Source organism: Oncorhynchus mykiss, chromosome 12 (genome assembly GCF_013265735.2).
Source record: "Oncorhynchus mykiss isolate Arlee chromosome 12, USDA_OmykA_1.1, whole genome shotgun sequence".
Taxonomy (NCBI): domain Eukaryota; kingdom Metazoa; phylum Chordata; class Actinopteri; order Salmoniformes; family Salmonidae; genus Oncorhynchus; species Oncorhynchus mykiss.
In genome coordinates this window covers 35,065,958-35,091,116 of record NC_048576.1, presented here as the reverse complement: position 1 = coordinate 35,091,116, position 25,159 = coordinate 35,065,958, and the positions used below count along the sequence as shown (strand labels likewise).

The 25,159-nt window shown below is 40.7% G+C and overlaps 2 protein-coding genes across 2 annotated transcripts in view; one reads left to right on the top strand and one right to left on the bottom strand.

Annotated features, from left to right (window-relative positions):
• Positions 1-19,357, top strand: part of LOC110537508 (dehydrogenase/reductase SDR family member 11) — a 43,046-nt gene extending 23,689 nt beyond the window's left edge. Inside the window, exons 2-7 of the mRNA XM_021623601.2 lie at positions 10,780-10,989; positions 16,779-16,873; positions 17,083-17,212; positions 17,431-17,523; positions 17,631-17,696; positions 18,441-19,357. Of these exons, the coding sequence (XP_021479276.1) occupies positions 10,780-10,989; positions 16,779-16,873; positions 17,083-17,212; positions 17,431-17,523; positions 17,631-17,696; positions 18,441-18,482 (636 nt within the window). The 3' untranslated portion in view covers positions 18,483-19,357. The remainder of the gene's footprint in view (positions 1-10,779; positions 10,990-16,778; positions 16,874-17,082; positions 17,213-17,430; positions 17,524-17,630; positions 17,697-18,440) is intronic.
• A 2,093-nt stretch (positions 19,358-21,450) lies between these two features.
• Positions 21,451-25,159, bottom strand: part of si:ch211-283g2.1 (sodium- and chloride-dependent GABA transporter ine) — a 28,232-nt gene continuing 24,523 nt past the window's right edge. The window contains exon 13 of the mRNA XM_036937471.1: positions 21,451-23,024. Coding sequence (XP_036793366.1) covers positions 22,896-23,024 — 129 coding nt within the window. The 3' untranslated portion in view covers positions 21,451-22,895. The remainder of the gene's footprint in view (positions 23,025-25,159) is intronic.

The following is a 25,159-nucleotide window of genomic DNA, read 5'->3' as shown; positions in this document are numbered from 1 at the left end:
GAGATGGATACACATTTACGCCTGCTATGTTAGGTTAGATACACACAGACCACATAGAGAAATGTACATAACACAATGATGAGAGAGAGGGATAGAGACAGTTCTTGAAAGTGTGCCTTATTTTCTTTTGAATAACTAGTCAAATGATTTTGTCAGACAGCTCTGCAGCATGCTTAGCAGTCTAGCCTATCAAAATAGAATGACTAAAGACCGTAGCCTACAGTATGGTTAGCACAGAGATAATGTTGTTTGGCAGCTACTGCCTGAGCAGAGATGATGAATTTAAGGAATTAAAAATAATATTCATCAAATAAAAACAAAGTAATATACACAACTGAAATATTGTATTATTTCATAGTAATTTCAACATTTTCTATTGATGTCTAACCAATGTTGACCTAACAGAGACAATGGAATATTTTAGATATTTTGGCAATTTAATGTTCACTGTTTTGGGCTTTGGAATTTCCATTTAAAAGCTCTAAAATCATTTTACTGTTGTTATTCATAATGCATTTAATATAAAAAAATATATATATCGAAACCCGTGATATTTGAATAAAAGCAGTAATCTCTCAATGTTACTGTAATTTTTGTTACTTTCGGTACTTCTGTCAAATGTGTTATGTCATCTACTGTTTGAGAGGATCAGTCTGTCTATCAGCACAGCCGATGTCCCTTATAGCGCGAGAGCACCGTGCCTTCTCCACTTACTCGTCGCTAGCTTTAGCCTGTCCCGAGGAACCACTGCACTCACAGGGAATCTGAGCTGCATCACCATTTATGCTGCACAGAAGTTAACACACTTGAATCATGCAAGACAGAATGTAGAAATGTTGAAACTATTCGCAAAACAATGTCCATTTACAGGCTAGAACACTTTACAATGAGATACTGGTAGCTCACAGCTTTGTAGGCTAACTTTCAGTTCACTATTCTAGTACCTTGTTTGATAATATGCAAACCACAACGTAAAATATTGCTGATTTCAAAATTGATTGTTATGAAAAAAGTTATACATTCAGTCAAGATCATCTTTGCTCAAGCATCAAACTGTGTGTGTGAGAATGATGTCATGGGTCTTAGAGACAGTGCACACTTTTATAAAAGACGAGATTGCTTCTACTATGTAATTGTTGTTGATCAGTACAACAAAATAAGTCCCAAATTGAAGGGAAACCCATGAAATCAGGCAAAACCAGCTCAATAACCTAATGCATTAACACTCCTTTTAAATATGCATTCACCTTTACTGTGAATAGGCCTAGGCTACATCTTCATTTACCCAGTTTATCAATACACTAGAGATATACCATTCAAATGAATGATTGCCGTTATGTAATTTGATTGTATTATTGATTCATTAATGCATACATATTTAAAAATAATAATAATAATAATAATGTTATTCAACTCAAAAGATCAAGTGCCATTCTGTGACTTTGGCTAATACGCCTTCTTTTTTTGCTGTGGTATCATTTTAGTATTGAGTATCGTGATGGTATTGAGTATTGTGATACTAAACCTGGTGTCTATATTGTAGTCAAAATTCTGTTATCTTGACAACCCTAGTGTTTGTGTAGTGTGTGTGCGTGCTTTATGAAACTGACCTGTAGTCCTACTCTATTTGCCCCATTTAGTGTTTTTAGCAATGCAGCCTGTATCTACAACACTGAAGCATAGCTAGGATAATGTTCTTCCCTCCTACTGTTTTTATATCATGTCCGTGAGTGCATTGAGGTGAAGTCATAATCACACACACAGATGTTTTGTTCTTCTATCCTCGTGTGGACCTAAAATTAATTTTAAAACATTTCCTTAACCCATAAGCCCTAAACCTAACGCCTAAACCCTTACTGTACCCTAATTTTAACTCTAACCCTAACCCCAAAGCTAAAAACAGCCTTTGTCCTCATGGGGTGTGGGAAATGTCCCCACGAGGAATAATTATTATTCTATTACTATCCTTGTGGGGACTTTGGCCATTTTTTTTATTTTTTATTTAGATCCCCTCAAGAATAGAATAACCAACCCACACACTGCCCTGAAAATTAATGATCAGCCTGCTATATCCAAGTTGTTAGGAGAATAGATGTGGCCCCCTAGAGGGAGATGGTGTTGATTATGTAATTTTGTGTATCTGTGTCATGAAGGGATTGAGTTGTTCTGCTCACCTGCCCAGGGGGAAGGCAGACACAAATCACTGTGAATGATTATGCCCACAGTGTACTGCCGGCTCACTCCACTGAGAGGGTTTGTGTTGAGTGACACAGTCACAGACAGACATTTGCATCATTGGTTTACAGATGTCCTATCATGACCTCAGGTAAATCAGGAATTTAATTTATATTTTTATATCTGCATAGTATCATTCAAATTGACTTGTGTCCATTACTCCTGATTTTCTATGTTGTGTGGAGATTATCATGGATGGATGTGTGTGTGAAGGGACAATGGTGTGCATACTTGTGTGTCGCATTGCATCCTTAGCACAGAATGCCCCTGTGCTGCAGCAGTGCCCAATGTGTGGGTATTACACACAGGCCTGTCAAACAAAGTGCCTGCATGCACGCACACACACACTACACACTGTGTGAGACTTCCTGTCCCTAGCCCCTGATCCCATCTCGTCTACCGCTGCTCTGCTCATTCACATCATCCCTCTTTTCTACTGGCCAAGGCTGTGCTTCAGTTCACTGCTCCTTTTGGCATTCATCCCTCATCCTCTTCCTCATCCACACTACCCTCGCCCACTGTGCTTCTCCCTCCGTTGGTGTCCATGCCAGGCAGCCCAGGTACACACACAAAAAAACTTCTTAGGGGTGGGGGATCAGGGCAGGGTAAAGAGGGGAGCCCCTGTTAGGATGCTGAGGCTATGATTCCCGATTTATTTTATTGTTTGTATTTGTGCCAATTGAATTGGAATTCAGTTCACCCCCGTGTTTCCCACATATTAATTTAGCAGCAGCGTTTCAATCGTTGCTGGCACTACAAAAAAATATGATTTCATAATTTTTTATAAATGTAGTTGGTATGGCAAATCGTTTTCAGTAGGGGTGTAACGGTTCACCAAACCGTGGTACGTATTGCGGTTTTGGGGTCATTTTTTTGGTTTTGGTTTTGGGAAAATTTAAATGCCAACGGTTACTAAAGAAAATGTTGTTTTTTTTTAAAGATGCAATATATCACTTTCTGGGTGATCCGACCAAATTCACATACTGAACAAAAATATAAATGCAACATGTATGTTTCATGAGCTGAAATAAAAAAAATCCCAGAAATGTACCACACGCACAAAAAGCTTATTTCTCTCAAATGTTGTGCACAAATGTATCCTTTGCCAAGATAATCCATCCATTTGACATTTGTGGCATATCAATAAGCTGATTAAATAGCATGATCATTACACAGGTGCATCTTGTGCCGGGGACAATAAAAGGCTGCTATAAAATGTGCAGTTTTGTCACACAACACAATGCCACAAATGTCTCAAGTTTGAGGGAGCGTGTAATTGGCATGCTGACTGCAGGAATGTCCACCAGAACCGTTGCCAGATAATTGAATGTTCATTTTTCCATCATAAGCCACCTCAAACGTTGTTTTAGAGAATATGGCAGTACGTCCAAACGGCCTCAAACGAAGACCACGGGTAACCACACCAGCCTAGGACCTCCACAACCGGCTTCTTTACCTACGGGATCGTCTGAGACCAGCCACCCAGACAGCTGATGAAATTGTTCCTTAATAAAACCAAAGAATTTCTGCACAAACTGTCAGAAACTGTCTCGGGGAAGCTCATCTGTGTGATCGTCGTCCTCACCAGGGTCTTGATCAGTTCGGCATTGTAACTGACTTCAGTGAGCAAATGCTCACCTTTGATGGCCACTGGCACGCTGGAGAAGTGTACTCTTCACTGATGAATCCCGATTTCAACTATACCGAGCAGATGGTATTGTGTGGGCGAGTGGTTTGCTGATGTCAACGTTGTGAACAGAGTGCCCCATGGTGGCAGTGGGGTTATGGTATGTGCAGGCATAAACTACTGACAATGAACACAATTGCATTTTATCGATTGCAATTTGAATGCACAGAGATACCGGGATGAGATCCTGAGGCCCGTTGTCGTGCCATTCAACCACCACCTTCACCTCATGTTTCAGCATGATAATGCATGGCCCCATGTCGCAAGGATCTATACATTATTCCTGGAAGCTGCATATGTCCCAGTTATTCTATGGCTTGCATACTCACCAGACATGTCAACAATTTTGAGCATGTTTGGGATGCTCTGGATCAACGTGTACGACAGCGTGTTCCAGTTCCTGCCAGTATCAAGCAACTTTGTTCAGTCATTGAAGAGATGTGAGACAACATTCCACAGTCCACAATAAACAGCCTGATGAACTCTATATGAAGGAGATGTCGCGCTACATGAGCCGAATGCTGGTCACACCAGATACTGACTGGTTTTCTGATTCACGCCCCTACTTTTTTTTTTTTAGGTATATGTGACTAACCGATGCATATCTGTATTCCCAGTCATGTGAAATCCATAGATTAGGGCCTAATTTATTTATTTTAATTGACTGATTTCCTTACATGAACTGTAACTCAGTAAAATATGTGAAATTGTTGTATTTGTTTTTGTTCAGTGTAGAAATGTGTTAGACTTACTTTCAATGAAAATGAAGGATCTAAGAAGCGATAGATCTGTGTTGTAAACTCAGCAAAAAAAGACACCTCTCACTGTCAACTGAGTTTATTTTCAGCAAACTTAACATGTGTAAATATTTGTATGAACATAACAAGATTCAACAACCGACATAAACTGAACAAGTTCCACAGACATGTGACGAACAAAAATGGAATAATGTGTCCCTGAACAAAGGGGGGTCAAAATCAAAAGTAACAGTCAGTTTCTGGTGTGACTAGCAGCTGCATTAAATACTGCAGTGCATCTCCTCCTCATGGACTGCTCCAGATTTGCCAGTTCTTGCTGTGAGATGTTACCCCACTCTTCCACCAAGGCACCTGCAAGTTCCCGGCCATTTCTGGGGGGGAATGGCCCTAGCCCTCACCCTCTGATCCAACAGGTCCCAGACGTGCTCAATGGAATTGAAATCCGGGCTCTTTGCTGGCCATGGCAGAACCCTGACATTCATGTCTTGCAGGATATCACGCACAGAACGAGCAGTATGTCTGGTGTTATTGTCATGCTGGAGGGTCATGTCAGGGTGAGCCTGCAGGAAGGGTACCACGTGAGGGAGGAGGATGTCTTCCCTGTAAGGCACAGCATTGAGATTGCCTGCAATGACAACAAGCTCAGTCCGATGATGCTGTGACACACCGCCCCAGACCATGACAGAACCTCCACCTCGATCCCGCTCCAGAGTACAGGTCTCGGTGTAATGCTCATTCCTTCGATGATAAACGCAAATCCGACCATCACCCCTGGTGAGAAAAAAACGTGACTCGTCAGTGAAGAGCCCTTTTTGCCAGTCCTGTCAGGTCCAGCGACGGTGGGTTCGTGCCCATAGGCGACGTTGTTGCCGGTGATGTCTGGTGAGGACCTGTCTTTACAGCAGGCCTACAAGCCCTCAGACCAGCTTATTGCGGACAGTCTGAGCACTGATGGTGGGATTGTGCGTTCCTGGTGTAACTCGGGCAGTTGTTGTTGCAGGATAGCATGTGTGATGTTTGGATGTACCGATCCTGTGCAGGTGTTGTTACACGTGGTCTGCCACTGCAAGAACGATCAGCTGTCCATCCTGTCTCCCTGTAGCGCTGTCTTAGGTGTCTCATAGTACGACATTGCAATTTATTGCCCTGGCCACATCTGCAATCCTCATGCCGCCTTGCATTATGCCTAAGGCACGTTCACGCAGATGAGCAGGGACCCTGGGCATCTTTCTTTTGGTGTTTTTCAGAGTCAGTAGAAAAGCCTCTTTCTTGTCCTATGTTTTCATAACTGTGACTGACCTTAATTGCCTACGGTCTGTAAGCTGTTAGTGTCTTTACGACTATTCCCAGGTGCATGTTCATTAATTGTTTATGGTTCATTGAACAAGCATGGGAAACAGTGTTTAAACCCTTTACAATGAAGATCTGTGGATTTTTACAAATTATCTTTGAAAGACAGGGTCCTGAAAAAGGGATGTTTCTTTTTTTGCTGAGTTTATTTATATTCTTTGCTTTTTTTAAGTTTAATTTTTGCATCTTTAACTTTCAGTTTTGTAAACCAACTGAAAATATTTTGGGTTATTGAAAATATTTCAGTGGTTTAGATGGTACAATGATTCTCTACACTGCTTGTTTTGTCACAAACTGAAATGCAACCAGGAAATGGCTGGTTGGAAATTTGCATATCGCACCTTTAAGAAAATATAGTGTATAAACTGATTCCATATAATACCTGATGAGAGCACAATCAGGAATTTCATTTTGTTAAATGAAAACACATGTTTACTCTAGAAGAGGACTAAAATAAAGTGCAATATGCATGTGAAATCAATAGGTAAACATGGTTCAGACATTATTTAGGCCTATGCTATAAGGATTTCTTATTTTGAGAAAAATATGTGCACTTGTGACTCATAAAAGGGGGCATGTCTGTAGCACGGTATTTCTCGTTTGCAAGGCTGTCACTGTTAAGTAGCTATCTGTAGCCCTGGAGGTCCATCCATCTATAGTAAGCTCAACATAGGCCAATTCATTGACTACTTAGGCTTTAGTTTGCTTATAAAGAGCGGGTACTACCTGTTTGCTGAAATGGGTGCTAGCAGGCGAAATTCGTAATGTGGCTCAAGCACTTCACCAGGTGCTGAAACCCCTATTCTTCTCAACCATTGAGAATGGGCGCATATCCACGGCTATAAACATACCTATCGCTCTTGTAATTTCTTTGGCCGGGTCAGGATCAGCTGTGAAGGGCTGCTTGAATGCAGAGGGGAGATTGTTTTTTTTGTGTGTGTGTTTCTCTCTTGCTCCGGTAGTAGGAATACTGGGGTGACGTCAGCATAAATGTGTTGGCAGCTGCATAGGCTATTCTTGTTGAGCAGTGTCAAGTGTCCACATACTTTCTCTGTCCATTGCCGTTGTAATCTACTGGAAGCTATACATGTTCCCCCACCGTAGAGAAATCGTTAACGGCTGCGCCTCACAAAAGGACAGCTTGAAGTCTAATTGTTTAACGGATTAGCCTGAAAAAAAGTTTGCTCATATTTCCTCAAGGCACAGGCATAGCCTATAGGCCTAGTGTTTTAATTTTTGTTCAATATTTGTTTTCTGTATTCATTCGGGTTCACAGTGCGGACTGAACCGAGGTCCCCGCGAATACCTGTAGGGTTACACCCCTAGTTTTCAGTGTAAACTTAAACGACTAAAACCAGATAGAAAATATGTATTTTTTAATGGTGGAAAAAGTACCCAATTGTCATACTTAAGTAAACATACCTTGATAGAAAATGACTCAATGAAAGTCACCCAGTAAAAGAATACTTGAGTAAATGTCTAAAAGTATTTGGTTTAAAATATACTTAAGTATCAAAAGTAAATGCAAGTGCTAAAGTATACTTAAATATCGAACTAATAGTATAAATCCTTTCAAATTCCTTATATCAAGTTAACCGGATAGCACAATTTTATTTTTTATTTACGGCTAGCCAGGAGCATGCTCCAACACTAAGACATCATTTACAAATGAAGCATTCGTGTTTCGTGAGTCTGCTAGATAAGAGGCAGTAGCAATGACCAGGGATTTTCTCTTGATTAGTGCTCGAATTGCACCATGTTTTTGTCCTGCTAAGCATTAAAAATGTAGTACTTTTGGGTGTCAGAGAAAATGTATGGAGTAAAAAGTACATTTTCTTTAGGAATGTAGTAAAGTAAAAGTAGTCAAAAATATAAATAAACTACAGATACCCCAAAAAACTACTTATGTAGTACTTTAGTAGTTTTACTTAAGTACTTTACACCACTGGTATTTTTCAATAAGATCATCTTTGAGAACTAACAATCCCCAAAATAAAAACTAGACAGTCTGTGGCCAACCACCATTGCTTTTGTTATAATGTTTGAGTCACTGAGATCGCTTAAGAACACGGCAAAAGCCATGGCAAAATGTGTAGAATTGCAGGAAATTAGCTTTAAAACATACTTTTTTTCTCTTCTCCCCATGACACGTTTTGTGAAAGTAGTGCGTACAGGGATGCTAGCTAATTAGCTCGCTATCATTACCTGAGTGACGATAGCTAGCTAGCCAAGTGAGCGTCTGAAATAACAATTGCTGACTTGGTGTCTAAACCAATTAACTTGAGGTAGAAACGCATTGCTAATTTTAACTTTTACAGGGGAATGTAAAATGGATATTGCTTCAATGATGGGGTGAAGAAACAGCACCGCTTGTGTTATTCCAGACAAACCAAATAGGGGTTTAGCTCAGAGGTTGCTAGCCAGCTAAGACACTTGACAGTTCAGCTAGCCAACTCCTAACAGTGGGAACCGATGGAGAGCTAGAGACCACGAGTAGAAGTAAGTAACAGCACTAATTGTGTGTAGGCCAGACACCAGCTATACTCTATCTATCCGACAACAAAAACTGCTGCTAACTGAGGTAACTTCACTCGGTAAAGTGAAGCCGAATCCCTGAAAAAAGAAAGGAAGCCACTCAACGCTCCGTGGTGGAGTGGTAACCCACGTTGAAAAGGAGCAGTTCAGTTGAGAGGTAGTTTTCTGAAAACTGCTTAATGTGCTAGTAACCAAATAGACTTGTGAAGAGATGAAGAATGAGGAAACCAGAGCATTGTGGGTTGCTATATAGGCAAGCAGTGCTTACCACCCTGGAGTGACGAGTTGAATCAAATGCTACAAATATATATTTGGGGGTTTTCAGTGAGTTAAATCCAGGTGGACAAATCCATGCTTCAGCCTATTTATTTAAAGCTGCTATTCAGCGTCAGTTGAGATACAGGTTATAATGCTATTTAAGGGGAAATTATATTTCAGATGGTGTCAACATAATACAAATTTAATACATTTTGGGATAGAATGTCCTTTTTAAAAAGTCACCAGAAGTGAACTTCTCACAGTCGTATAAAAAAAAAAATGAAACATGGCCCCGCTACTGTAAAAATCCTAGGGGATACACTGCACCCTCATATGACCCTATTTGTGAACTCTGTTGTGACATGTCTTTGTAAAACTAGAGAAATTATTCAATGTTCTATTCAAAGCTTTAAAAAAACTTTTTAAATCCTGGATTCTGTGTGGAGATAATGCCTTATCTGTATATAATTCCAGTTAAATCACTGCTTCCCAGTCTTTGGCTCTCTAGGCCAGAGTTCCCCAACTAGTGGCCCATGGGCCGAATTTGGCCTGCGGGTCATTTTTATTTCCCCCACCCAAGTTTTCGGAGCAAAAAAAAAAAGTAATATTTTAATCATTTATTGTTGGACATAAAATACTGTAAAAACACCAGAAAATCAGCCCCAGGTGGTTTTAATTTTTGAAATCTGTTCCAAGGTATTCCCATGCATAAGAGATATACTGTATATGTGATCGTATACAAATATAAGCAAGGTTTGAAATGATTATGTTTTAGTCAAATATATCTGTCTGTGCTTCTTGCAGTCAATTTGCATTTGTCATTATTTGTAATTATATTCCGGTCCCCTGACCATCCACGCAAGAAAAAAATCAGCCCGCGACTGAATCTAGTTGATGATCCCTGCTCTAGGCTATATAGAATATTAGTGTGTGTACATGTGTGTCGCTCCATCCATGCCCTGTCCTCATGAGACTGAGTGCTCTCGTCCCAAATGTCACAGCACTTTGGCTCAAAAAGAGAGAGAGGAAGAGGCTGAGAATGCCATGCAGTCCTTGGCATTATCCCTGCCTGCCACTACTGCGGCTTCCTGCCTGCCACTACCCCCCCCCCCCCCCCCCCCGCTCCCTAGACACACACACACTCTTCCCTCATCCCTCCCCTATCATTCTGTACTGAGAGCAGTCCAGACAGGGACATCATGTGATGGGTGGTTCTGTGCCCGGTAGGGGGATCTATTTCCAATCGCATCAGACAGACAGACCCTCCATCCTAGAAGCCTGCATTGAGGGAGGCTGACCTGATTGTGCTGGTTGGGCCTGGAGCAGGCCAGGGAGACGGGGACTGTGGCTCTCTATAGCTCCATGTTTAGTGGAGGAGTAAGGTTCATAAGGGTCAAGGGTCACTTTAGTTTTATAAGGGTCATCATGGTTAATAAGGGTCATTAACATATTGCTTATTTCCTTTAGCCAGACACTGAGTCTAAACAGAGATGTGTCCCTAAATGAAACTGGTAGAGTACCAATCATTTCTTAACAACAAGATTGCAGGTATTTCTATAATAGAAAAATTAGTGTTCTTTGTTGATAAACTTCAGACAAGACTAGAGAATTTGTAACAGGAGTGCTGCTGCTGACTAGCCTGGGTTTTCCCTGGCTATCTTCCTTTTATGGAATATACCGGGATTGATTGTATGGTTGTGGTTCCTTTCGGCCCAGAGTGTGGGTGAATGGGTAGGGCGCTAATTTGTTTGGTGTTTTCTCGTGTCTCCCTTATTACAGCTCAAATCAGTGTTATAGATCAAATGTATTAGGCCTATTACTAATCATTTTAATTTCAGAAATTGTCAATCTAGAAAGTCCAACACATGTTATAGTCTGGAGTTTCTTAAATTCTCACATCACGTGTTTACCTGATTTGTGATCAAAGTCTTATCCCTATTTGTGTGACATTTGTAGAAGCTGGCAGCCGAGTGCCAGAGCGCGGGCTACAGCGGCACGCTGATCCCCTATAAGTGTGACCTGTCCTGTGAGGAGGACATCCTGTCCATGTTCTCTGCCATCAAGACACTGCATCAGGGGGTGGATGTGTGTATCAACAACGCAGGCCTAGCCCACAACGAACCCCTGCTCAGTGGCAAGACTGACGGCTGGAGGAACATGATCGATGTGAGTGGACAACACACACACACACAATGTGCATGGGTTCTCACACACACATACACACACACAGCCTATGTACGCATGTCTTTCCAATCAACAACAACTGTAACAACATAGTAACTACTGTAACTGTGTGCTGGGCTGTCATACAGTTGTTACTCAACAACTGAACTGCTGTACTTAAGTGTAGCAACCATAGTTAAATAGAGAATAACTTTGAAAAACATTTGCTTGTAGAGTAGAATCAGAATAATCTTTATTTACAAGTACAGTGCATTTGGAAAGTATTCAGACCCCTTAACTTTTTTCACATTTTATTAGGTTACAGCCTTGTTCTAAAATTGATTAAATTAAAAAAAAGAGTCCTCTTCAATCTACACACAATACCCCATAATGACAACGCAAAAACAGGTTTTTAGACAATTTAGCAAATTTATTCAAAATAAAAAAACATCCTTGATATGCGTCTACAATATGATTGGTGTCCACCTGTGGTAAATTCAATTGACTGGACATGATTTGGAAAGGCACACCTGTCTATATAAGGTACCACAGCAAAAACCAAGCCATGAGGTTGATGGAATTGTCCGTTGAGCTCCTTGACAGGATTGGGTAGGGTAGCGTAATGGTTAGAGCATTGGGCTAGTAACCAAAAGGTTGCAAGTTTGAATCCCTGAGCTGACAAGGTACAAATCTGTATGAACAAGGCAGTTAACCCACTGTTTCTAGGCCGTCATTGAAAATAAGACTTGCCTAGTTGAATAAAGTTAAATAAAAATTGTGTCCCCAAAAACACAGTGGCCTCCATCATTCTTAAATGGAAGAAGTTTGGAACCACCAAGATTCTTTTTAGAGCTGGCCGAGTAATCAGGGGAAAAGGGCCTTGGTCAAGGAGGTGACTAAGAACCCGATGGTCACTCTGACAGAGCTCCAGAGTTCCTCTGTGGAGATGGGAGAACCTTCCAGAAGGACAACCATCTCTGCAGCACTCCACCAATCAGGCCTTTAAGGTAGAGTGGCCAGACGGAAGCCACTCCTCAGTAAAAGGCACATGAAAGCCCGCTTGGAGTTTGCCAAAAGGCACCTAAAGGACTCTGACCATGAGAAACAAGATTCTCTGGTCTGATGAAACCAAGATTGAACTCTGGCCTGAATGCCAAGCATCACTTCTGGGGGAAACCTGGCACCATCCATACGGTAAATCGTGGTGGTAGCATCATGCTGTGGGTGTTTTTCAGCGGCAGGGACTGGGAGACTAGTCAGGATCAAGGGAAAGATGAATGGAGCAAAGTACAGAGATCCTTGATGAAAACCTGTTCCATAGCACTCAGGACCTCAGACTTGTGCGAAGGTTCACCTTCCAACAGGACAACAACCTTAAGCACACAGCCAAGAGAATGCAGGAGTGGCTTCAGGACAAGTGTCTGAATATCCTTGAGTGGCCCAGCCAGAGCCTGGACTTGAACCCGATCAAACATCTCTGGAGAGACCTGAAAATATCTGCAGCGACGCTCCCCATCCAACCTGACAGAGCTTGAGAGAATCTGCAAAGAAGAATTGGGGAAATTCCCCAAATACTGGTGTGCCAAGCTTGTAGCGTCATACACAAAAAGACTCAAGGATGTAATCGCTGCCAAAGGTGCATCAACAAAGTACTGAGTAAAGGGACCAAATATTTATGTAAATGTGATATTTCATTTTTTTTTTTGTATACATTAGCAAACATTTCTAGAAACTTGTTTTTGCTTTGTCATTATGGGGTGTTGTGTGTAGATTGCTGAAAAAAAATGGAATTTTAGAATAAGGCTGAAACGTTAAATTTTTTGGGGGAAAAGTGAAGGGGTCTAAATACTTTCGGAATTTGCCCTAGTGAGAAGGTTCTGCCAGCGATAGACACTTTACAAACTGAATACAGACAAGTTCACATAGACATCATACAGATTATACAATATTGGAACGATAAACATAAAACTATATTATAGTCTGATTACAGTGGGAATATGCAATTTACAGAGGGGAGATAGATATAATATATAAGCAGAGGGAAGGATGCTGCCGTGGCGAATAAAGACAGTGTTATGCGTCGGTGTGATGCATTGTACAAAGGGTTTAACGAACCCACAACCACACAAACTTCCAGTGTGTGGGTACTTAAACATAATAGGCCTGTTAGATGCAGTGCCAACACACACACTCCCCCTCACAAGGAGTCGTCCCATTGCCTGGTATGGTGCTACTACACAGAGGCCCACTTGTAGAAGAAGCCAGGCATTATTTCCCTCCATCTATTATGCTGGGCCTTTTCTTTTCACTAATTCATCAAACTCAAGACCATTCCATTCAAGCCACTCCGGCTGAGCCCTCCGGCTCAAAATGTAGTCCCATCCCTACAGAGGAGCTGAGCATTTCTAACGCCTGTCCCATCTGTTGGCATGGCGGCCAAGATGAATGTGTACGCTGTGTATATTTTTAGACAGTGTAATCTGTGTGCTGTCCTTGTTTTGCCGTGCCACCCCCCACTATTTCCTTAGTTACACCGTTGACGTCACTCTCAAAGTCACATGATGGAGGAGACCGGTCAGGTTCAGATGACACAATTTGACACAGTGACACAGCCAGTAACCAAACAGTATGTTATCTGAGGTCATTTTTGGTCTGTTGTCATTTTTATTTTATTACAATTTTTCACCTTTATTTAACCAGGTAGGCCAGTTGAGAACAAGTTCTCATTTACAACTGCGACCTGGCCAAGATAAAGCAAAGCAGTACGGCACAAAGAACAACACAGAGTTACACATGGAATAAACAAACATACAGTCAATAGCACAATAGAAAAGTCTATATACAGTGTGTGCAAATTAAGTAAGATTAGGGAGGTAAGGCAATGAATAAGCCATAGTGGCGAAATAATTACAATTTAGCAAATAAACACTGGAGTGATAGATGTGCAGAAGATGACTGTGCAAGTAGAGATACTGGGGTGCAAAGGAGCAAATTTGTAAAAAATAAATAACAATATGGGGATGAGGTAGTTGGATGGGCTATTTACAGATGGGCTATGTACAGGTGCAATGATCTGTAAGCTGCTCTGATGCTTAAAGTTATTGAGGGAGATATGAGTCTCCAGCTTCAGTGATTTTTGCAATTCGATCCAGTCATTGTCGGCAGAGAACTGGAAGGAAAGGTGGCCAAATGAGGAATTGGCTTTGGGGGTGACCAGTGAAATATACCTGCTGGAGCACGTGCTACCGGTGGGTGCTGCTATGGTGACCAGTGAGCTGAGATAAGGCGTGGCTTTACCTAGCAAAGACTTATAGATGTCCACGATCCAGTGGGTTTGGCGACGAATGTGAAGCGAGGGCCAGCCAACGAGAGCATACAGGTCGCAGTGGTGGGTTGTATTTGGGGCTTTGGTGACGGATGGCACTGTGATAGACTGCATCCAATTTGCTGAGTAGAGTGTTGGAGGCTATTTTGTAAATGAGCACAGACCTGGATAGCATGACATAACTCTGCAGGCTGTCTCTGCAGTAGATTGCAACTCCACCCCCTTTGGCAGTTCTATCTTGGCACAAAATGTTATAGTTGGGGATGGAAATGTCAGAATTTTTGGTGGCCTTCCTAAGCCAGGATTCAGACACGACTAGGACATCAGGGTTGGTGGAGTGTGCTAAAGCAGTGGGGGAAAAAACTTAGGGAGGAGGCTTCTAATGTTAACCTCTCTGATCTCCCAAACCCGGATCCGGTATCGTGACTACAGCCTCAAGCTCATTACCATAACGCAACGTTAACTATTCATGAAAATCGCAAATGAAATGAAATAAATATGCCATCTCGCAAGCTTAGCCTTTTGTAAACAACACTGTCATCTCAGATTTTCAAAATATGCTTCTCAACCATAGGAAAACAATAATTTGTGTAAAAGTAGCTAGCTAGCAAAGCATTTAGCGTTAGCATTAGCGTTAGCATCCAGCACGCAACATTTCAACAAAAACATAAAAGCCTTCAAATAAAATCATTTACCTTTGAAGAACTTCTGATGTTTTCAATGAGGATACTCTCAGTTAGATAGCAGATGCTCAGTTTTTCCAAAAAGATTCTTTGTGTATTAGAAATAGCTCCGTTTTATACATCACATTTGGCTACCAAAAAAAACCAGAAAATTCAGTCCTCAAAACGCGAACTTTTTTCCAAATTAACTCCATAATATCGACTGAAAACATGGCAAACGTTGTTTAGAATCAATCATCAAGGTGTTTTTCACATATCTCTTCATTGATACATCGTTCTTGGACACATGGTTTCTCCCCTGAATCAAATGGTAAAGTACAAGCAGCTGGCAATTGCGCACCGAATTCCACGCAGGACACCAGGCGGACACTTGGAAAATGTAGTCTCTTATGGTCAATCTTCCAATGATATGCCTACAAATACGTCACAATGCTGCTAAGACCTTGGGCGAACGACAGAAAGTGTAGGCTCATTCCTTGCGCAATCACAGCCATATAAGGAGACAATGGAAAACAGAGCTTCAGAAATTCTGCTAATTCCTGGTTGATGCATCATCTTGGTTTCGCCTGTAGAATGAGTTCTGGGGCACTTACAGACAAAACCTTTGCAGATTCTGAAACTTCAGAGTGTTTTCTTTATGCATAGTCGAGCATCTTTTCGCATCTTTTCGTGACAAAATATCGCGCTTAAAACGGGAACGTTTTTTATCCAAAAATGAAATAGCGCCCCTAGAGATCTAACAGGTTAACATGCATTAAACCAAAGCTTTTATAGTTACAGAAGTCAACAAATGAGAGCACCTTGGGAATATGAGTGGAACTGAGGGCTAAAGGGCCTGGGTTAACCTCTACATCACCAGAAGAAGGAGGAGTAGGATAAGGGTACTGCTTAAGGCTATAAGAACTGGTCGTCTAGTGCGTTGGGGACACAGAATAAAAGGAGCAGATATCTGGGTGTGGTAGAATAGATTCAAGGCATAATCTAGTACAGCACAGTACATAATAGTACAGACAATGGTATGGTAGGATGTGAGTTCAGTGGAGGTAAACCTATGTGTTGCGTGATGATGGGAGAGGTTTTGTCTCTGGAGGCATCAATTAACGTAGGTGAGGTCTCCACATGTGTGTGAGATGGGACTAAGGAGCTACCTAAGGTATTTTGAGCGGGACTGTGTGCTCTACAGTGAAATAAAGCAATAAAAACAAGCAAAGACAGCAGTAGCCAAGGCATATTGACATTGGAGAGAGGCATAAAGCAATCACAGGTGTTGATCAGGAGAGCTAAGACAACAACTGGAAAATGGCGAAGAAAGAGCAGAGCGGGTCAGTTGGATACATACAGAACCTGAGTTCGAGGCTGGGTCCAACATGTAAACAAAATGAGGTACCATGATATTGAAACAGTCCAGGGGGGACCGCTAGCCGTGGCTAACAAAGACTTGTAGTTAGTTAGCTCCCGGTGGAACTTCCAGTTATAAGGAATAAAAATAGCAGATCTGTAACACATTTGGTGAGGCGGGTTGTAGGAAAGTATATTTAGTTCATAGATAGAAGTGAGATTAAGATATATATGAAAAAAGACCGGGTATTTACAAGGGATAAGACAAAGACAGATATACACGTCCTACTGCGCCGCCATCTTGGATATGAGGTGTAATTTCACAAGGGGCATTGACATTGACACTGTGGAGGACAATAACTACAGTCTTATACACCTAGACAGAATATATTTTTGTTTGTGAAGGCAGATACAAGTGCAAGTATTTGACAGAACCTCTCCTATAGGTGAATGTCCTGGCCCTGTCAATTTGTACCCGCGAGGCCTACCAGTCAATGAAAGAGCGGAATGTGGACGATGGCCACATCATCAATATTAACAGGTAGACTACAGCTTCTCTTCAGCCTGTTAAATGCCTGTTATAACTGACATTTTATATGATTTAAGATTCTCTCAGAAGATACAGTAAAGAGGGCCTACAATTTTACTCTTGGTTTTAGACAGAAGAGAAGTCTGAGGGATAGAGGATGTATCACATACATGCCATTCTCACTTTCTCTCCTTTTCTCCCTCCCTCGCTTACTGCTATAGTATGGGGGGACATAGAATGGTACCTAGTGCAGATGAACACTTCTACTGTGCCACTAAATATGCTGTTACTGCTCTAACGGAGGGGCTACGGCAAGAGCTGCGGGAAGCAAAGACTCACATCAGAGCCACGGTGAGAAGAGCAGCATTATTATTCTATCTTTTTCATATGAATCTGACAACTGTCTTATACAATTATTAGATATAAATTTGATTGTTTTGTGGGTGTGTACGTACATATACACGCTTGTGGTATGTGTTCGTCCGTCCGTGCGTGCGCACGAGTGTCTGTCTGTGTATGTGTACATAAACATCAATAACGAGCATGGTTTGTGCCTTCCTCTTCCATAGTGTATATCCCCTGGAATAGTGGAGACTGAGTTTGCCTTCCGGCACCACAACAGTGATCCAGAGAAAGCAGCTGCTGTGTATGAGAGTATAAAAGTAAGGCAGCTAGACTAGGAGTGTGGGTGGGTGGATGGGCCTACCTCTTCTCTCAATACAAATACATTAAGAAATGTTTGACTAATTAGCTTTTTTTTCCTCTGCAGTGTTTGAAAGCACAAGACATAGCCAGTGCAGTCACATACGTTCTGGGCACCCCGCCTCACGTCCAGGTAATGTAGTGCTCTGTCTGTGCTTCTGTCAATACTTGGCTTACTTATTTATATCTTGCCTCTTTCTCAAGTCAAGACTAACTCCTCTTAGATAGACCAATGGTACTATACACAGAGTGTACAAACCATTTGGCTCTTTCCATGACCGACTGACCGGGTGAATCCAGGTGAAAGCTATGATCCCTTATTGATCACTTGTTAAATCCTCTTCAATCAGTGTAGATGAAGGGGACAAGACAGGTTAAAGAGTACTTTTTAAGCTTTGAGACAATTGAGACATGGATTGTGTGTGTGCCATTCAGAGGGTGAATGGGCAAGACAAAGATTTAAGTCCCTTTGAGCGGGGTATGGTAGTAGGTGCCAGGAGCACAGGTTTTAGTGTGTCAAGATTTGCAACTATGCTGGGTTTCACGCTAAACAGTTTCCTGTATCAAGAATGGTCCACCACCGAAAGGACATCCAGCCAACTTGACACAACTGTGGGAAGCATTGACGTCAACATGGGCCAGTATCCCTGTGGAACGCTTTTTACACCTTGTAGAGTTCATGCCCCGACGAATTCAGGCTGTTCTGAGGGCAAAGGGGTGCAACTCAATATTAGGAAGGTGTTCCTAATGTTTTGTGCACTCAGTGTACATTGTTAATGGTCCTGACCTGCATAGTTTGAAACACCTCTTATATAGAGGACATTCATGCAGTTTGTTGAGTTTGTTTGTGTATGTAACCCTGCTTGTCGGCCTCTAGATCGGAGATGTGCAGATGAGGCCGGTGGAACAGGTGTCATAGCAACCGAGCAAGAAGGAATCAGCTGAAGGAGCAGATAGAGCCATGGTGACGACTCCTTAGCGACCCCTGCCGGGCAACGACGAAAATAAACTAGTATTCAACTGGATTTGGAGTGAAGGGATCTGTTTGAGGGGGCGTGGAGGTGGCTGTGTGTGGTGGGGGGGGGGGGGATCTCTGGTGAGGAAAGGGTGGGCAGGTACTCTTAACCACCACTGAATTACTATGAGTGCTGCAACATGGTCTTTGGTGTATTGCTCTGAAGCCACTGCAAACTTAGGAGAGGAGGGTTGTTGCTCCTGTGGTCATATGCCTGCCTGACCATCTTGACAGAGGGAAGAGTATGCCATGAATTGCATTTTTGTTTTTGTAAGTCATAATACATATCTGTTTAAAATGATGGAAGACAACACTGCTATTCAATAAAGAATGATAATTATATATATATATATATTTTTTTTTGTATAGGTATTTTAGCTTTGATTATTGGTAGATGTGGCTGATATTCTGTACTCCCTAACCATAGATGCTCAATCCATTTCTACGGTCTTATGTTTTTAATAACAAGCAGATTTGGTTATCCTGGTATTAAGTCTGCTCGTATGTTTTTCAAAACCCATGTTAACCATCACTAATCAGAAAATGTGTATACGGGACATTCAAGCACGATTACGCAACCCCATCACTTTGGAGCAAGTGTATTTCCCCACTCCCATATGATTTTAAATTGTTTTGCACTTTGGATCCATTTGGAGGAGTATAAAGAAAACGCTGTCATCTTGTCTAGAGGAAGTAACTTACTTGTATACTCTCCCCAAGTGTGTACTTGTATGATATAGTAGATGTTTATCAATAAAAATAATTTAGGGATTGTCAAAGGTGGCTCCTTTTTGTGCACCATTATTTGTTTTGATCATGTGTTAAATCTTTTGATAGCAATTTACTGTCAATCTAAATAACCCTACAGTGTTAGTTATTCTGTTAATTGAACAAATATAAACTAGATGGCATAATCTCAGACAGGTTTGTAAACTGAACCCCTCAGAATATAGGCACCACCAACTGATGATCATAACTTGGCACACCCTTTGGCTCTTGAGTCAGTTGGCTTTTTATTTTGCCTTACATTTGTACAGTATGATTATATATTGCCTACAATGACAATATTTACTGATTATTCTTATAATACTTATTTTAATAAGTATTATACCTATTTTAATCAGGCATCAATTCCTTTCAAACATATGTTGTTTAAAATGTTATGTAAAATACTCATGACTTTTCCAATAAATTGAGTCACGGAAAGTGACCATTTTGTCAGATTGCAATGGATATAATACATAATATATAGCCTATAGGTCGTTTTCAATAAAACGTCACAATAACATTGTGCGACAGGTAGCCTAATGGTTAGCGTGTTGGGCCAGCTAGTTCAAATCCCCGAGCTGACAAGGTAAAAATCTGTTATCCCACTGTTATCCCACTGTTCCTAGGCCATCATTGTAAATAAGAATTTGTTCTTAACTGACTTGCCCAGTTAAATAAAAAAAATAACTTCCAATTTTCAACAGCGTTTTTAAGTGTTTAACCTCTATGGGATTGGTGTTGCTAATGTGACTAGAATTATGTAAATTACAGCAAACTTTGCAGGACATAGACATGTCTTATATGGGCAAAAAGCTTAAATTCTTGTTAATCGAACTGCACTGACCAATTTACAGTAGCTATTACAATAAAAAAAATACCATGCTATTGTTTGAGGAGAGTGCACAACAACAAAAAACTCACGTCAACTGGTTTGATACATTCACCTCTGAAGGTAAATAATGTACTTACATTCAGTAATCTTGCTCTGATTTGTCATCTTGAGGGTCCCAGAGATAAAATGTAGCATACTTTTGTTTGATAAAACTGAGTTCTACAGTTTGAACTCCTACTGTCTCTGGCTCCACACCAACCCTGCCCGGCCATCTAGATGTGTGAAGGTTAGTGTTTTTCTGTAGGGAAGCTAATTATCCATCATGTATGACATTCCTGGGAGTGTGTAAACTTACATTTTGTATTACCATAGTTGTGTATGTTCTCTATTGTTTTGTACTTAAATATATCAATTGACCAATTAGGCACATTTTGGCAGACTTGGTACAAAATATTGTGCAGTATTGCAATGCACTGCTGCCATCTGGTGGCCAAAGTCTAAATTGTGCCTAAACGCCTATATGATATTAACATTTCTCTTGAATTTCAAAGATTATTATTTTTTTTAAATAGAAAATGCACGTATTTTTGTTGGTATTAACTTTTACAAGATCTAATGTATTATTCTAGACATTAATTTCACATTTCCACAAACTTAAGTCTTTCCTTTCAAATGGTATCAATAATAGGCATATCCTTGCTTCGGGTCCTGAGCTACATGCAGTTGGATTTGGGTATGTCATTTTTGGGGAAAATTGAAAAAAGGTATAGGCTACATGATATAGGCTACATTGATTGATGGACCACGTACATTTCGCTAGCTAGCTAATAACAGATCACGTCAATATGGCTAGATAACAAGCAAACGTTCAAGGGTTAAACTAGATGACTATATCCAAATGTTGTTTGATTTACTTGCCATCTATATTGGTGATGACAGTAGTCCGACTGACAATTTACCAGGACGTGGACTTGCCGACTGTCAAAGTCTTTCCAAAAGCCCAATCTCTGATGATGCAAGGTAATGATGATGTTTGCTTAGCTAGCTACATGTCAAATCGATAGGCACCTTCATGTATCTGAAATTACATGATCAGTGATGTTTAATCCTCATGAAAAGCATGCAGTTACTTGCTGTATAACTGATGATAGAGGTACATGTGTACAATTGTTTTGCATGGAATAATGGGGAATTTGTAGTTCTGACTATTAAAACCAAATAGTCGTAACATTTATGTAACAATCCCTTAAACAGCATGTAGTTGTCAATTGTTTTAGCGGAGCTGTGGGTCTCCTTGCCCCCTGACCCGCAGCAGCCAAATCAAACATATGGTGGCATTTTATTGTAAAAAACATATTACATAAGGAATATTTTAACAAGACGTTCCAAATGCTGCATTTGGTAGATTATTTTATTAACTGCTGTGCTGATCCATAGCTACTGCATCATACTGTACATGTTTTACTAATATATAGCCCCATGGTGGTGGTGTCATAATACCCATAAAACCTAGCGGTAAACCGGAAATGGTTCCAATAATTTTACCACCATTAATTTTTCCAACAGGGAATTTTAGAAACACTTAAAATAAGGGCTGTGTTTTGTGTAGGATTACTCTGACGTGACGTTTTGATAACCATGTATATCTCTCTCGGACAAGGTGAATTTTATCAATATATTCATCTCTATTACTCTGATTTGAAAATGCTAATTAGAATTAAAAGAGACATGCAAATTCCTGCAAGCTCCTGCACGTCATCTCTAGCTGACACCTTTGCTCTAACATGTATTGTGCAATGTAACACTTGTCAATTTAAAGAAATGTTTCCAATTTATTAATGACAATTTTGCTAACATATAGTTAATCAAGAGTCCCATCCAGATCATTATGGCATTTCTAGTTCTTTATGATAGCCACATTAGCAGCTAAAAAGGCATTTCATTTTGGGGGGGTAATACATGCGAATATATTGATAAAAGTCACCATGTGAGGTTTACACAGTTATCAAAAAGTCACGTCAGGGTAAGCCTACATGAAAACACAGTTTCTAAAATCCGCTATTGGAAAAATTTACTGTGGAAAAACAATTTGAACCATATCCTTGTTTGACTACTAGGTTTTATGGGTATTATGACTCACTGTGGTACTCTAGAAATACATGTAATACCTCCTCAGTTGTGTTAACCACAAGGTGCTGCTCAAGTGAAAGCTAACATGCTTGAAGGGCAGAACAACAACATCCATAACTAACAGTTCTCACACCGTTGTACTTTGGTTATCCATGGCTACATATAGAAAACATATTACCAAAGTTCAGACAGTGCAACATATGGACAGGTTAAGGTCTATTAATCATGTACCAGTACCCACTCATGACCAATTCTGATCTTTCAAAGCAGAGATAGGTAATCTTCTTGGGTCCAGGCCCATTTCTTCTATTTGTTATTACATAATTGACTTTAACAGTGTTTTAAAAATATCTGTCATTCACTCCATGAAGGAGAACAACCCACTTCCCCATGAGCAGAAGTCCCAAACAACACCAATAGGAATGTTGTTGGACGGTTTTTGTCACGTCATCCACAGACAGTGTGGTTCCCAGTGCCAATGTGAATCAGGATTGACATCCTTAGTGAACCCTCACCTGGCTCTCCAAGCCTAGCATAGTCCCAGAATCCCAGGCTGGTACAGAGGCCATCAGTAGGGAGAGTCAGTATCAGAGGTTTGTCTGAATGTGAGGCTTCTCTGTTTCTCTACCTAAGGAGCTGATGACTGCTATGTTTGGGTATGTGTCTCCTCCCCTCTCGTTCTCCAGTGCATAGGGGGTGATTGACTTTACTAATCTCTGGGGGGAGGAAGACAAGACATTATTAGAAGTCTTTAACAACATATGAATTTGGACTAATTCTGTCCAACAACTTTGCTTAGCCATTACACCAGAACTAGGCTTGGGCGGTAGACCATATATACCATATACTGGGGCATTTGGAAATAGCACCGGGATGGTTTTTCAATACCATTGAAACTATTTCTTTGAAGTGTTTCGATAAATGTTAATATTTGTAGCTAATTTTTAAGTGAATACCTGCAGTCAACTTGTGCAATACATTAGGAGATAAAGCAAATCGCTTTCTTCGTTTCACCTGTCACATTATGACGTTTACCGTAGTTCCCCAGATCAGTTGAGTCCAGCTGTGTATTGACAAGGGTCGCGTTTTATATTGGAAGTCAGTGTTTTTTAGCTTCAATAGAGTGATCAGGGGCATGCAACTTCAGTTTCCTTCACCGAAAATTAATTAGTGCAACACATTCGGCAGAAAATAGCTTCATTTTCATCAGATGACAACAGAAGTGCAACGCTATTTGGCTGGCAGCCACACAAGTAAATGAGCTTACAATGAAAAAGCTGGTATTTTTTGCAAATGATGGATGGCCATCATATTTCTAATGTTTATCATAGAAAGAATGTAGCCAGCTACATTTCCTGTTGTTAATCTTGCATTTTAGCAGAGAAAAGCAGGCTACACCGAAAGTGCTGGAGAAAAGTAGCTACTGTGAGAGCAAAAATGCAAGATTATGTTATAATAGTGTAATTGCATCAAATGGTTGTCTTATGCAACAGAATAGAGGGTTCTTATAACTCTATTGTGTCTGTGTGAACTGAAAGTGGGCCTCTTGGAGATTGAACAATGACAGGAGATTTACAATGTCTACACAATGAGAACAGTTTTTACAGCAGATACTGTCTGCTGTGAATTAACTTTCATACAAATCTTAACCTTGTGACCCATTCCATACATCTGTTGTTTGTCATGTAGACTGAAGGGGGTGTATCTTGGCTATAAAAGGCCTTTGTCTCAGGGCTCTCAACGAATCATCTGAGGGTGATTCATTGACCAGCCATTATTATCGTAGAGCACTCAATCGATTCACTTTATATGTGTGTGTTGTATTGACCTGTTCCCGTATTAATAAGTGAATAAAGATTTAGTTTAAGTATAACTCTGACTTGTGTGATAAGTTTGTCTCTCCTCATTTGATATTAAAGAAATTAACCACCATACTACACATCAGTCAGAGCGCTGTCTGCTGATAGAATGCATTGGTGAATTCTCATCCAAGTGGAGAAGAGCAACTAAAGCTCAAAATTAGTCTGATGCCAAGCAGAAATTACAATAAAGCATTTTAGATGCGTTTACAAAACGCAGCAAGATATTTCTTATGCGTTTTATCTTTTTTTCTGAGTAAAAAAACACAGAATTCTGCATTAACGCGTCCCCTAAGTTTAACTTGCTAGTTATTCAAGTAAGTGGCGGAATTAATAAGGAGACGGATCATCATATAGTGTTAGCATTCTGCCATGTTTGAGAAATCTGTACAGCTTCCACTGCTATCTTGATTTCCTTGAGTTTTTTTCTCCTCTCCGTTGTCGGCCCATCTGGTCCCCCCCTCCTCTTCTCCGAGCAGAGCAGGCAGGCCCATTGCCCTAGCGACTCCAGACTCCACACAGACTCAGCATGTACACAAGCTTCTCCAGAACCAGTACTTTTCTTCCTTCAGACAAGCATTCCTTAAAACTTTGTTCATTTACAAGCGAATGTGAATGAGAGACATTGTGCAAATGTCCAAACTCACCAAAAATTACATTCGGTAGCGCCTACCTAATAAATGTATCATTTTATGAGCTGGATTGCCTGTCTTTGCAATTAGTTTATTTTCATTCGTGTTTGTTAGCATATTTAGCTTGTAGCTTCCATGGAAATTCGCAATTATTGTGCTAATTTTGCATTCTGGTAATTGACACCCAATGGGCTTTTTTGCATTTTTCTATGCCCCCAAGTGTACTAAGCTGGCAATACCGTAAGTCCTGGGATGAGAGAAGGACAGAATGACGATATGAAAATCTGGATACTGCCCCACTCTATCCAGAACCTCTTGACAAGGTTGCTAGGTGTTGTACTAAGGTCAAAATAATGCTAT